This window comes from Achroia grisella, unplaced genomic scaffold, assembly GCF_030625045.1.
Source record: "Achroia grisella isolate CSIRO2021 unplaced genomic scaffold, CSIRO_AGI_Agris_v1 utg241, whole genome shotgun sequence".
Lineage (NCBI taxonomy): Eukaryota > Metazoa > Arthropoda > Insecta > Lepidoptera > Pyralidae > Achroia > Achroia grisella.
In genome coordinates this window covers 4,172,818-4,188,068 of record NW_026712734.1, presented here as the reverse complement: position 1 = coordinate 4,188,068, position 15,251 = coordinate 4,172,818, and the positions used below count along the sequence as shown (strand labels likewise).

The following is a 15,251-nucleotide window of genomic DNA, read 5'->3' as shown; positions in this document are numbered from 1 at the left end:
TCGTCCGATTATGTTATCAATAAAATGATTATGTGTTCCATTATGTCCTTCCGCGGCTTTAAAGTGTCATTTCTACTCGCCCCCTAAAGTTCGATGAAGCTTTCAAGGCTAGCTGCGCCCAAAAACTTTACAATTGTTCGAAAAAATAAAAAATAAACTTTTTATTCCAGGTAACTCGAGTCAACTCGAGTTACCTGAATTTTAACTCGAGTTAACTCGAGTCATGTTTACGAGTTAGTACATCTCTATATTACAGTATACCTCATACGTTGTATTATTCAACGTGTCCTATGCACCCGACGCTGTGTTTTCTGCAATTTTTCTTACTTCATTTCGTAATTTAGTTCAATCAAAATGAGTTCAAAATCAAAACTTAAACCATTGTTGAGACAAGTAAGTGAGTTAAGTATTTCATACGTTTATTATATCTAATATGCGCTTGTTCATTATAGATATGTTTATAGTTTTAAATATAAGTGTATTTTTATTATACAAATGTAAGAATATTATGTGATGTAAATTTTTGTGATAATATTAAATAATTAAAATTAAATCTGAATATATATAACTCAAAGGTGACTGACATAGTGATCTATCAACGCACAGCCCAAACCACTGGATGGATCGGGCTGAAATTTGGCATGCAGGTAGATGTTCTGACGTAGGTATCCGCTAAGAAAGTAATTTTGATAAATTCCATCGCGGGCAAAAGCTAGTAAATATATAAAATTTTTTCTTCTTCTCTTCTTTATTCTTATTATAGTGTTTGTAATAATTACCTCAGAAATGGCTTGGACGATTCTTGACAAATATTGTGTGTATACTCAGTAGGTCTGAAGGTCGTGGGTTTGATGCCTTACTTATGCAAACATTTGTATTCATGAGCCTGATTGTTTGTATTGGTCTGTGTGTTTTCTATGTATATTATGTATGTATTTACAAAACAAATGTAATATATATATCAGTTGTCTAGTGCCCATAATGGTGTGCTCGGATTATGACCACTGGTTAGATTTGACAAAAATGCAGTATTTTTATAATCATATACAAGTTGATTAGAAAAAAATAATAGTGGAGTTTCTTATTAGTTGTCCTTAGTTCTAAAATACTCCGAACTGATGGTAGATTTGACATCATCATAAGATATTTAGATTTGATTTAGTAATTAGTCGGCTTAGCTTGAGACTTGATTTGACTTGATTTCAGACAATACCCATATTGTCTGAATGGTTCTGGAGTTATTATTATTATATAATTATGTTTATGTCAGTTTATATAATGTTTGCACAGGTGTTCGTGAATGCAGGCGTAAGTCTTGGTATGATGGAGTGCGGATTAGTGTTTGCATACAGCGCAATATTATTGCCGCAACTCCGCCAGGACCCGAACCTAACAATGGATATGAATATCGAATCTTGGATGAGTAAGTCCACAATAACATCTTTAGAAATAGAAATAATTTTTATTCAAATAAACTTAATATAAGAAATTATAATAAACTTAACAGCTCATTTGGAACGCAAACTCATCACAAGAAGATTGAGAAAGAATCTTCCGATTCACGATTTGACTAGATAATAAACTAACCAAATGTGAAATGTTAGAAATGTATAAATAAGCTCATCTTGTCATCCTTCACTGGTGCCCCGCCTGCGTATACCACTGACGCAGGCGGAAGCACCACTTCATTATTGCATTAACATCTATTTACAAAAATACGTTTTACTGCAATCAATATTAACATACTTTTCTAAGTACCTACATTATAAATTGAGTTCACAATTATACGCTGACACATCTTTTTTTATTTCAGTATCAATCCACGGGCTCTCGTTCATTCCTGGAGCAGTATTGACATCATTCATAATAAGCAAATATGGTCGAAAACATGCAAATATTACCAGCGTCATTCTTATCATAATAGGATGGCTTTGTAATTCTATACTTCACAATATCAATCTTATTCTCGTGGGAAGATTTTTACAGGGAGTATCACTGGGCATTTCAAGTATGCTATGCCCATTGTTGCTCGGTGAATACACTACACCGAAGTATCGAGGCACTTTCATAGCTTTGTCTGTATCGTTATTACTACTTGGAACTTTAATAGTTCATAAATTAGGATCTATTATATCTTGGCAAGAGACATCATTGATTTGTCTCGGATTAGCTGTTTTACATTTAATACTGGCTATATTATCACCAGAAACACCAGTATTTTTAGCGACACGTGGAAGATATGAAGAGTGCAGGAAAGTATTCTATTGGCTAAGATTTCACGATGAAAAAGCAGAATTAGAAGCTATGATTGAGAATGCTTTAACCAAAGAAGCAGCTAAGGGCAACAGACATACAGATGATAAAATTAAAAATAAATTATTACAATTTACAACTGTTTTGAAGAAACCAAAATTTTATAAACCGTTGATTTTAATGCTGCATTTAGATGTAATGCTGGTATATTCTGGACATATAATGATGGTTTCATTAACAGTTGATGTCTTCCGTAAAATACTGGGTGACGATGCTGATGTATCATTGCACATGTTGATTACAGATATCTTGAAAATGATATCATCATTCAGTGCAATTATTTTAATTACAAAGTTTCGAAGACGTCTTATGCTTCAACTATTAGTTGCATTAAATATTTTAGCATTAATACTTATAAGTGCGTATTTATATGCTGCAGAAACAGGTATATTACAATATCCAGTATTAGGTGCTTTGTCTATTTACTTGCTCTTATTTGCAATCTATGCTGGACCGGTTCCATTAGGATGTACAATTTCTGGTGAAATATTTCCTTTGGAATACAAAAGAATATGTCCACTAATAACAACTGTATCGTCTTCAATATTTATAACAATAGAAATGAAGATGTATCCCTACTTGCAAAAAATTTCAGGTCTCCACGGAATATTTCTTATAAAGAGTATAGTTATTACATATTGTTTGTTAGTTTCTTGCAAACTAATGCCAGAGACAAGAAATGAGACTCTACAAAATATAGAGAGCATGTACAGTAAGAAACAGTTGTATAAAAGACAGTCGATATCGCGAAATGAAGAATCAGTAATTATGAAAGTTGAATCTTCTTAGTTATTATTTTAGTGCAATTATTATACTTAGTATACTTGAAGTGTTGTATACCATAAAACGTAGGAAGTTACAGTACTTAGGACATATAATGCGTAAAAAATATGGTCTTTTACGTTTAATTATCCAAGGAAAAATCCAAGTCCGCCGAAGACCAGACAGGCGGCGCACTTCATGGTTAAAGAATCTAAGGCAGTGGTTTGGGGTTAATTCAGAACAGCGGTGGACAAAATTAAGATCACCAGCACCACCCAATCTCCGGTAGGAGACGACATATAAAGAAGAAGAATCATATAAATGAGAGAACAATAATATACCTGGAAGATTCAACGCCATTTAGTCTCAAGCTTGTGTTATCGTACTAGATATGTTACAGAAATACTTAGGTAAATTTTTAGCAGAACTTGGGTTATGGGTTATCCGGTACAACTGATAGAATATTTACATAATTACAGAGATTTTTTTTTCTAAATACATACATAACATAGAAAACACCTAGACTGATACGAAAAATCATACTGATGAATGTTTGCATTGTGTGCGGAATGAAACTCGCAATCATCGGAAGTAAAGCAGTATGCTAAATCTCTGGACCATTTAGTCTGTGATTAATATAGAAAAATAATAGGTAGATACTATTTATAATTTTGCTATAATAAATAAAAATAATAAATATAACGGGAGTTTACCATTTTTCTAACCATTATCATTGCACACCTTTAGTTTTTTACTTTTAAAGTATGTATTCCTAACATGAAATTAAAAAAATATTAGGTCCTAACATATGAAATTAGCGTTTTGTAATGTTACCTACCTGAAGTAGATTTTTCAAATTATAATATATTTATTTAATCATAATATATACCATTGCTATTTATGCATTGATCCCTTTGCTAAGAAAACTATTCGGACGGGAATCAATAAAATCTTTGAAGGCGCTTTGGACTGCCTCATCGGAGTTGATTTTTTTCATAATTTCGAAAAAAAATTAATCTGTTGTAGCAATGTCCGGGGAGTAAGGTGGATGTCTTAGACCAATTAAAGCTCTTTTAATTTGATAACTTTCTGATGTGCAGTATGTGGTCTAGCGTTATCCTGAAGCAGCAGTGGCCTACGGAGATTGACCAACCTCGCTTGTTTAGCAGGTAGCTTTTACATCATGGTTTGCAGACATCTGCCGTGATCATTTAGCCAGATTTAAGAAAGCAGAAGTGAACACCACCAGCACTAGTCCACCAAACGCTCAAAAGTAACTTTTCAAGTCAATTTTCACTTGGGACAGGACTTGGTTGGTTTATGGGGCCTGCCCTACAACATCTACAGGGCGGGCCGTCGCCGTCGGAGCTGGGGTAGAATGCACTTGCGAATCCCCTGGCTCCGGCATAGGCGCTCGTAGGTACACCGTGTGGTTTTTTAGTGGGTACAAGTCCCACACACCACCTCGCCATCCCTCCGGCGGAATGACGGTCTTTTGAAGGTTTTTCCACACGTTAAAAAAAAAAAAAAAGGACTTGGTTGGTTTGCCAGGGTTCATGTAATGAGCGTTTTCGACTAATCTACTTTTCATCACAGGTAATTTTTTAAAGTAAGTTTCAGGCATCCATACGCTACGGTAACTGTTGACCATCATCTGATGTTAATGACCTGATACGCTGGTTTGCCACCATCGTTATATAAAAAAAACTACAAATAAGAATTATTGTTTATTATACCAATAAGTAACCTTAATTAGTAACCATCCACATTCATATGAAGGTGTTACATGTTAATGTGAATAGTTATAAGAGCAGAGGAAGGCCAAAAAAGATATACATGGACTGTGTGAAAGATGATAATGTCATGGTAAGGAAAGGAGTAAATAACGAGATGACTGCCAACAGGGATGAATGGAAGAGAAAAACATGTTACGCCGACCCTAAATAAACGGGATAAGGATGAAGCAGATGATGACGACCAATAATTAACCTGTTTATGTTTGTTGTTGGTTATGTCTATAAACATATAAATTAGGATATTAACATATCTGATTCTATTTTCTGACCAACAATACTGTTTCCTTTAAGGGTATCTTCTATATCCTGTAGAGTTTTATCTTTTGTTTCTGGTAGTATGATAATTGAGACTATTAGACCATAACTAAGTAATACAGCTAAAACGCAATATGTGCCAGGTAGGCCTATCGATGAAAACAAATATGGTAATACTTTTAAAGTCACTGAGAGGCATACTGAGAAAGTTACTTGAGAAACCATTCCACCAATACCTTTATATTCAAATGGAAATATTTCTCCTGCAATTATATTTGGTATTGAAACACAACCAGTGTATATGGCCGCTAAATGAAAATGACATAGTAATATTCCAATAATTGGATAATCAAATGGTAACAATTCTTGAGTTCTTAAATATGAGTAAGTAGAAATTAATAAATACGCTGTTATAGTCAGCAAAGTACAAATGGTTAAGACTGTTTTTCTTCTAAATTTCTTTATAATTATTATTGATAGCAAATTTGTAACTATTGCTTGCAAGTCCAAAGATGACAACACTAAAGGAACATTAATATTAGAACCTGTAAGTGTATGCAGCATATCTATAGCAAAGACATCAAAAAGAATGACACCACAATAAACATTAATAACCTGAAGATGAAACATAACAACAACAGGCTTGTAAAACTCCCTTTTCTTTAATGTTAAAACATATTCTTTAATCATTTTCTTAATCAAATTGTAACTAAGTATATTTTGTGTTTGATTCTTGTATTCTTTCTCTGACATTGCAGTTTTTATCATTTTATCTAATTCATCATTTTCTTCATCACCTTTCAGCCAGTGATAGCTTTTCTTGCATTCTTCATATCTCCCTTTCTTCGCCAAATACAAAGGCGATTCAGGAGAACATAATACTATAAATATATCTACAAAACTTATACAACCACATATTAAAGCTGACTTCTGCCAAGATAGGGAAGATCCTGTTGCATGCGCAAGAAATACACCAATAGCAAACGATGTAGTTAATGTTGTTAAAAAGGCTCCTCGATTCCTGGGAGATGTGTATTCCCCAATTAAGACTGGACCTACAATAGCGGTAAAACCGTTGACAACACTTTGCATGTATCTTGCTATTATAAATGTATGCGTGGCCGTAGCTGAGTATATTATTATCCATCCTAAGGTAACCGTGATAGCTGCTATTAGATTGATCACCCTTCTTCCGCATATATGGACAATAATAGGCACTGTTAACATGCCTGTGATGAGTCCAAAACCGACAATGGATGCTGAAAATATAAAAGAAATATTTTATTATTTACAGCCGATGGTATTGCATTTTATATATTTTTTACTGGGGTGTTTGATCTATTGTCAGGTGCGAAGACACGTAACACTGCGACCTGTATAGATTGTGCTCGTCCTTATTCAAAGTTTGCTACCTAGACCCGTGAGGGACAAGAATTGAAAGATATTCTAGCAGCGATGTTTTTTATCTCCTTAGAATACAGTGTATACTTTCCAAAGGAGATATTTTATTTATGCCCGAGTGGGCTACCACCAGTGTAGAAGAACTACTACACTAAGACGTGTAGTAGCGTTTCCTCTTCTGCTTGGCAAAATATGCAGATTGATGTTAAGCTAAGGCCTAATTTCGCCATGTGCTTATTCATTTTACAGTGCCTAGCTTCTGTCTTGTCTAATCAAAGTATTGAATTTTAACTAAGATTAAGACAACTAAAAGTATGCGTGAATATACTATATATGCTTAGAAACGAGAGGAAACCCAGATATGACGTCAGATAGGAATCAGTGGAGGAGTATAATAAGTACCTTAACTTATATCTATAACCAGAACCACTGAGGTCACGTTATCAAGTATAATCCCCAGTACACATCACGTAACAAGAATTACGGTATCATGTCTCCATACACTGCTCGTTTAAGAAATAATATTGCGCCTTTCTCCTAATACTCATTACTATCTGAATTGCTAAAATTGATAATTGCTATTTCTTTATATAAGTCTATGTTTATATGTTTGAAAAATTGTTACTGTCATCGAACTGCTTATTTAGCATATTATACCTAATCTTTATTTCGTCGCTAAGGGTCGTTCACGTGATATTGAACCTTAAGGCTCTTTACGACCCTTCCCGGCTAAACCCAGGGAAAGTGTATGTGTGTATGATTTCAGATGATTGTTCCTTAATATACGAGAATATTTCACCATCACATCGTCAGATCAGAATATGCTAGTTCAGCACCGTTATGGTACAAAAAATAGAACTATCTGTTTTGTTTTCTTGACCCCAAAAAACATATTATAATATTCTTTCGAAAATTTCTGTGACTATTGGGAGAATAGGAAAAAAAATCTTTAACAGGTTAAGCTTGTTAATTAAATAATATAACAGTGTTATTCTTACCAATCCAAGACGTAGAATTGTCGTCAATTTCAATAAGATGACTTTCTCTGAGTTGTGGCAGAAGAGCCGTCGGGAATGCTAGTACCGTCGTATGGCTCATCATGCTGAGTGCGACTCCCATCGTTACAAAGCACTGAAAAGCAATATTTTAATAAAGGTACACTTTGTGCAAAGTCGTTTGGTAAGATGAATTAATTTGGGCAGAGTGTTCACATACAAGAGTGCGTGTTCTTCTGTGTGTGGGACAGAAGATTTTTGTTTATGATTTGATTATGACGCCACTGACACTAGCAGTCAACACTAAGCTTCCAAATTATATCCAAACTCTATTCATTGTCTTGTTTAAAGTCGATAGACCTGTGACAATATTTGTGTAGATCCGATAACGGTCGGAGTTTGATCACTAGTGGGGAAGGTCGTAACGCTTCCGGTAGCAATGCTGCTAATAGTAGCCGAATTAAAAAATGATATTTTAAATATTATCTTTTCAATTCCATTAAAGAGAAGGATGGACTGTAAGAAAGATGATATCGCAAAATGGGTAGTGAATAACGAGGTGACTGCGATCAGGGATAAAAGGCAGAGAAAAACATTATGCCAAATTAATGGCATAAGGAAGAAGCAGATAATTAATACAGTTTCATAAGGAAATGAAATGGACTTCCGCAAAATATCATCTAATTTAATAAAATATATTCACTATTAAACACAGTTTCCAATCATGGCTACGTGGAGTTTGATTAAACTAAGATATGCGTGTCTTCTCACACTTTAGGCGTTGTGGTCAATTTACCAGAAAACAACTGTGTGGAAGATGTATTAGTAGTGTTTCTTTAATTTTATCTGTTCGTCTTATTTACATAGAAAACAAATTACCTGTTTCACGAAAGGTGTGATCCATTTGGAGTGTTTATTGTCAGGTTTGGATTCAGCCATATTTGCATTTGAAGTTACAGGAACTATAATAATTAAATTACGAGAATATAATAAAAAATTCTTTATTCAAATAAACCTAATCTCAAGCACTTTTTTTTAAATAGTCATAGTTCTTTTTTTAATCTGTCATTTGGAAAGCAGTCTCGTCAAAAGAAGAACGAGCAAGAAACTTACGTGTTGCTCTTTTAAACAATTGTTGCAATTTTACATTTTTTTGAAATGTGTGAATATGAATTACCAAATAGCACTAATTCATTAAAGTCACAATATTAAATACATAATCAACTAGTTAAATAACTAAATAAGGTTAAACTAGTCGTAGTGATTAGAGCAGAACAGTCTCTACAAGCAGCACTCGTTCAAGAGTAAATGAGCCAGCCATCACTACTGCACTAACTTTATGGAAAGTAAAGAAAGTTAAACGAAAGATGCAAAACAGATAATTATAATAAAATAGAATTTCATTAAATTGTAATTCTGAACAACAATTAATTAAAAGAGCAAGCAACACGCAAGTTTCTTTCTCATTCTTCTTGTGATGAGACTGCGTTCCGAATGAGTGGTAGAATAAAAAAAATATGACTACTCAAAAATGCTGATATTAATAAATTATTTGAATAATCTATACAATTTATTAATGATTATACAATGTTTTTATCATCGTCCAATAAGATTAAGTGAACTTAAAAAATATTGTAGAAAATGTCTTACCAAATTAAAATATGTGAACAATGATATAAATGAATATAAAATAAATCCTTGAATACCTGTTCGTATTGTATTTTTCTAATCAAATCCAATAAATATGGAAAGAAATATATGTGCTCTATATACACATGGTTACTGAAAACTCATAGAGTTCGATCTAGTAGGATGTAGGTGTGAACACACAGTACTTGGTATTTACATTAGAAAATTAAACAGCAATTAACATTCATTATTCATTTGATACTATTGACAATAAACACGTGTAATGTGACGGCATCACTGATCTAGTTTTACTTCCAATAGTCGCAGGTTTGACCACAAATTTAAATTAAAAATATCATTAGCTAGTAAATGATATTTTTAATTTAAATTTGTGGTCAAACCTGCGACGATAATAATAGTCTAAGGATTTTGACTGACAAGAACGTGTATTTCAAAGTAATATAAGCTGTGTTTACTGTACCTTAATTAATTGTTTTATCTATATTTTACAGTTGTTCGCAACACAGCGATACCGTATCTATTGTAGTGAAAAACTCAATTATTTTAACAATCAAGTGATGTTCCATTAATGCAAATGTATTTTTAACAACGGTTGTATCCGTTTCTTTTACATTCAAGGTCGTCCTGTCCTGCCATGTCTTTTCTTATTGTTGTGATGGAGTTACATTGACAGAGTAAGCATTATACCTAACTGGCTTGGCGACGGCCTTGGTGGTATAACTGTTTATCACACTGCTTTAATTCTGTTGATCGTGGCTTCAATTCCTCGTATGATGTAAACATTTGTATTCACGAGTAGAGTTTATATATTGCTCGTAGTATGCATTTATAAAATAAATGGATTAAAATTTTTGTATAAGTTGTCTCGTACTCATAGTACAAGCTCTGGACTTAGCTTGGGACTAGATGGCGCTGTGTGAATTGACCTCATCATCATCAGCCCACTGCAGTACACTGCTGGACGTAGGCCTCTCCGAAGGCACACCACTGGGCACGATCTTCAGCCCTTCTCATCCAGTTACTACCCGCAACCCTACGTTTGTCGTCGCTCCACCTAGCTGCTGGACGTCCTACACTACGTTTGCCAATTTGCGGTCTCCACTCTAGAACACGCCTACTTCAGCGAGCATCGGTTCTACGACAGATATGACAAGCCCACTGCCACTTCCTCTTACAGATACGAAGAGCTATGTCGGTGATCTTAGAGAAATCCAATCACAGCTCTTTCTATAGCTCATTGAGCCAATTTGAGTTGGTGGACCAGTCGTATCGTCAGTGTCCACGTTTCGGCACTGTATGTCATAATGGGTAGGACGCTCTGGTTATAAACCTTGGTCGTAAGGCTTTGTGGTAGCGACGACGAGAAGACTTGTAGAAGTGTCAACGGATATCACCTCGAAGTGATCCTAGATTATTATTGATATATATCCTTCATAAACGTAATATACAAAGTAAAATAATGACAGAAATAGATGAATGAGTGTATCTACTCCAATCAGCGCAGAATAAATACGCAAAATCCACAATTGTTTATATTAGTTATGTTACAGTAGATATCAATTTATATTTAGATATATAGTTGCGAAATCAGTGTTGTGCTCACTCCGCGCTACAATGGAACAATCTGACAATAATAATTGTTAAATCAATAGAAATAATAATATAAATTAAATTAATAAAAATGGGGCTACAAACACGAATATCGCCTTTTCTTATACAAGTAAGTATTTGTTATTCATGGACTATAGACGCTTCAATAATATCATCTGCTACTTCATATTCTCCTTGTGATGAGTCTGCGTTTTGAATGTGTGGTAGAATAAAAAAATGTGACTATTCAGAAATACTTATATTAAGTTTATTTGAATTAAGATTATTTCTATTTTCAGCGAATTTGCCTGGAATAACTTCAGCTTCTTTTTAAATTAATTATTTTTTTGCTTTATTAACTATTAAACTATAATAGAAAAGTTGGTCTTATGCTATAACATTCTGTATTAGTCAACTTTTATAAAGTGCAGATTACGGCTTAAATAGTGATAACTTTTTCCGTAAATTAAATTTGATTTTGACTGATTTCACCTCAACTTTTGATAATTTTTACGTAAATTGTATTAAAATCCGAGTATTAAAATATACCAAAATTACTAGTTATATCTCGAGATACTTATCTATATTTATATATTCACGTATATTTAAACATAGCCCATATTTCTTGCTTATCAGCATGAGATATTGCATTTGAATGTAGGTAAAAGAATTTTAAAATTTATCTTTTTACCCATTACAAACAAAACATACTAAAAATCCTGTCCATTATAACGATGCTATCTAAGATAGATTAGGGTACCATCAAGGAAGCGCGGGGTACCGGGCACAACAACCTGTGCGGTAGTGTAGATAAAAAATGTAAATGCATAAGCTGCCGAAAATGTCCTATAAATGATTTTTAGTTTGAGTTTGCTTGTGGTAAACGGGTCCTGTGATCCCTTTTCTCATCTCTCACAGGAACTATATCTCATAGATGACGATCAGATTTGAAGCCATTTAGATAAAAAGCATCGCTCCTAAGAATATCCTTCAATTCTTGGCCCTGACGGATCAAAGTAGCGAACTTTTAAAAAAAGCGAATACAATGTAAGTCCCAGTGCTACAGCTCTAAAGCATCTGACAATAGCCCCTCTGGGGGGAAGCAGATTATTAGTAATGTGGACTGATGATGTTATTGCTAATAATGTACCATGTCAGCTTGTCCTCCACGCGGTTCCCTGGAAACCATCGTGATAAATTATTGGTGAATTTGCCAAAATGGGCTAACTGACCTAACCTCATGTTCATCTTATCATACTCAACTGGTACCCCGCCAGTGTAAACCATTATCAACCATAAAAAATAGCTCCTGATACATATATATTCAAATGTTTACAGTGCTTCGTATCAGCAGGAGTGACATTAAACATGTCTGGAATGGGACTGGTGATGGGATTCTCTACGGTGCTGCTCCCACAGTTGGAGAAACCAGACTCAGCAATACAAATAGATGAGTCATCAGGATCTTGGATAGGTAAGAGTAATATTGAACACGTAAGGATGGATCGTGATAATGGAATGGTGCACCCGCCTGTGTTATCAGACGTTAATCAGTGTAAGTGGAGAATAGAATAAACATAAAGTTAGATCAGTCAACCCACCGTGATGTATTCAATTAGCATTAACCACAATGGTTTCCAGAAGAGACACCATGGAGACATGATATACTACACATCTGACATGACATGATATACTACAGTTAATATCCCATCTACTTTAACTCCATTACTAATAATGCTCTCCTTATTAAAATTTACAAGCAAATTAACTTCCCTACCTACCTCTCGCACCGGTGAAAATCTCGACTTTTTGGAAAGGCGATTTACAAAACCGCTGTAGGACTATAATATCAAAAAAATGGTAACTTTCGCCTATGGTACCACTCATGCGTTGCCACTTTCTAAGACTTAGATACCGTGCCTCCGTTCTCCAATTGAGTGCATATCTCTGAAGCTAGACTAAAAGAAAGCAAGATACATGTAAGACACAGATGCCCCGCAAATGACTTTGTAGATGATATCAAAGACCTTCTATACATTGTATCCATTTTATCAAGTAATATTTATCTTACGACATCGTAAATATAGGGTTGCCTATTCGTATTAATATCTCGTATAGCTTCAAGATTTTCGGTTTATGGGTCATCAGGATCCTCGTACAATTCAAATTATATTGTTGACTGCAGCAAAGTCTTCATCCTCCTCCTTTTCCATGCAGTCAAAACAGTGTGAATTTCTACGAGGGAAGATAGCCGAATTGAGTCTCATCATCATCGAGGTAATAAATTATTAAACTGGCAACCCTACGTAAATACTACAATATCATTGTGATAATAAATATCAGTAGACATTACGTAATAAAAACGATTAAATATTTAGTTTGACATTTATGATAGTCTTACTTAATTGGACACTTTTTTTTTTATTGTTTCAGCCTCCATTCCAGGAATGGCTATCATCGTTGGCAACTTCATGCTACCAACTTTGATGAATAAGTTTGGAAGGAAAACTGCTAATTTAATCAGTATCATGACTTTCATTACCGGCTGGTTATGCCTTATCTTTTCTAACACCACTGGTTTGATGATCGCTGCCAGATTCTTACAAGGCATCGCAATGGGATTGATTGTTACCTTGGGACCCATTTTAATTGGCGAATATACCAGTCCTAGAAACCGAGGAGCATTTCTAATGTCTATATCGATATCTTTAGGTATAGGAGTATTTTTAATACATATATTAGGTATATATTTACATTGGCAAACGACATCTATGATATGTATTGGTATTGCTGTAATAACTATGTCAATAGTTATACTATCACCTGAATCACCGAGTTGGTTGGCAAATCAAGGAAGGTATGAAGAATGTAATAAAGTATTCAGATACTTGAGAGGGCATAACGAGGAAGATGAATTACGAAAGATGATAGAAGCCAGTGTTATTTCCAAGGAAGATAGAGAGAAGAAACTAGCTGCACCAGAAACAATTGCAGCTAAAATAGAAGTAGCTGTAAGTTATCTGAAGAAAACATTAAAGGAAAGAGCATTTTATATGCCAGTAATAATAATGTTTCACGTATACACAATGGCACAATGGAGTGGTGTGAATATATTCACTTCATACTTGATAGATCTCGTTGAAAACGTCACAGGATTGAAGGAAAATATTGACATTATTATCATTTCTATTGATATACAAAGAATAGTAACAAGTACTGTTGGTCTGATTCTTATAAAGAAGATTCGTAGAAGACTTCTAATACTGATCACTGTTAGTTCAAACTTTGTAATGTATCTTATTATAGCTGGATATACTTATGCTAGACAAAATGATTGGCTTCCCTACGACAGTCCTTATATTGGTTTGTTACTAATACATTTACATATGTTCTTCATAGCAGCTGGAACATTACCAATATCTTTTGTGTTATCTGGGGAAATCTTTCCGTTAGAATATAAAGGTATTGCTGGAGGAATCAGTACTGTGTTTATGTCTATGAATGTTTTCATTACAGTTAAAACTGTACCATTATTTTTAAATACTGTAGGATTTTCAGGGACGTATCTAATAGATTCCGTTGTTCTTGGTTACTGTCTTATAGTAATATGTTGGTTGTTACCAGAGACTAAAGATAGGACGCTTCTAGAAATTGAAGAAGAGTTTAGGAGTAAAAAAGGAAGTGTACCATAATTATTATAATATAGGATTAATCTTTAGTCTATTGAAATTATGTTTGTTGTACGGTCTCATGTTAGATTTTATTTTCAGTCATCTGTTGCTTGATGATTTTCTAGGTTCGATAAGGAGTGATGATGAAATTTGTGTCTTTTTTATTGCAAAATATTGTATAAAATCTACTACCCCTACTATCCCTACTACGGATCTATTCTAATATACAACAAAATCCTGGAAAGCAAGAAAGAATTCTTGAAAGCAAAAACTTATCGACGCTAAAATAATTTTTAGCAGACGTACTATAGGAGCTAAGCAGACATTACAACAGACTTTTAGCTTCAGAAATTGAAATTTCATTTTGTCCCAACAAACTGTCTGTTAAATTGTTAGGACTAAATGAAATTTAACGTTTGGACGCTTTTAACTATTGTAAATCTGAATGAATTATGAATTATATAATGAAGTCAATTACGAAATTGCTACACTCTTTAAACAGAGTCCGTGTTTATATTGTTAATTTATTATATGTAAATTTATTGTATATGAAATTATAAATAAATAAATAAAAATTTTTGTATAAATATAAATATGAAACTGAAATAAATTTGGAAATGAATTTATGATTTTCCAAATTATAAAAACGGGAATATTTACCCATTTTGTCTGTTGATCTGTGTCCAATACGTTTATAAAAGTCAAAATATCACATCTTATCTTAATCTTATGTTACTAGCTGTACTCGCGACTTCGTCCGCGTGGAATTAAATAAAAAAGTTAACTAGAGAAATTTTCTAAAATAAAAGTAGCCTAAG

General features: G+C 33.8%; 3 protein-coding genes across 3 annotated transcripts; 2 read left to right on the top strand and 1 right to left on the bottom strand.

Annotated features, from left to right (window-relative positions):
* The first annotated feature begins 1,366 nt into the window (after positions 1 to 1,366).
* On the top strand, positions 1,367 to 3,177 carry LOC131842684 (facilitated trehalose transporter Tret1-2 homolog). Its single transcript, XM_059191259.1, has 2 exons — positions 1,367 to 1,423; positions 1,814 to 3,177. Exons 1-2 carry the CDS (start codon positions 1,396 to 1,398, stop codon positions 3,100 to 3,102), a joined length of 1,317 nt encoding a protein of 438 aa, XP_059047242.1. The 5' UTR covers positions 1,367 to 1,395; the 3' UTR covers positions 3,103 to 3,177.
* A 1,667-nt stretch (positions 3,178 to 4,844) lies between these two features.
* On the bottom strand, positions 4,845 to 8,469 carry LOC131842678 (facilitated trehalose transporter Tret1-like). The gene is made up of 3 exons (XM_059191252.1): positions 8,402 to 8,469; positions 7,526 to 7,658; positions 4,845 to 6,385 (listed from the first exon to the last, which is right to left on the bottom strand). The coding sequence occupies exons 1-3, from the start codon at positions 8,459 to 8,461 to the stop codon at positions 5,106 to 5,108; spliced, it is 1,473 nt and encodes a 490-aa protein (XP_059047235.1). The 5' UTR covers positions 8,462 to 8,469; the 3' UTR covers positions 4,845 to 5,105.
* A 2,384-nt stretch (positions 8,470 to 10,853) lies between these two features.
* Positions 10,854 to 14,454, top strand: LOC131842682 (facilitated trehalose transporter Tret1-like). The gene is made up of 3 exons (XM_059191257.1): positions 10,854 to 10,892; positions 12,101 to 12,236; positions 13,196 to 14,454. The coding sequence occupies exons 1-3, from the start codon at positions 10,854 to 10,856 to the stop codon at positions 14,452 to 14,454; spliced, it is 1,434 nt and encodes a 477-aa protein (XP_059047240.1).
* Positions 14,455 to 15,251: the final 797 nt, after the last annotated feature.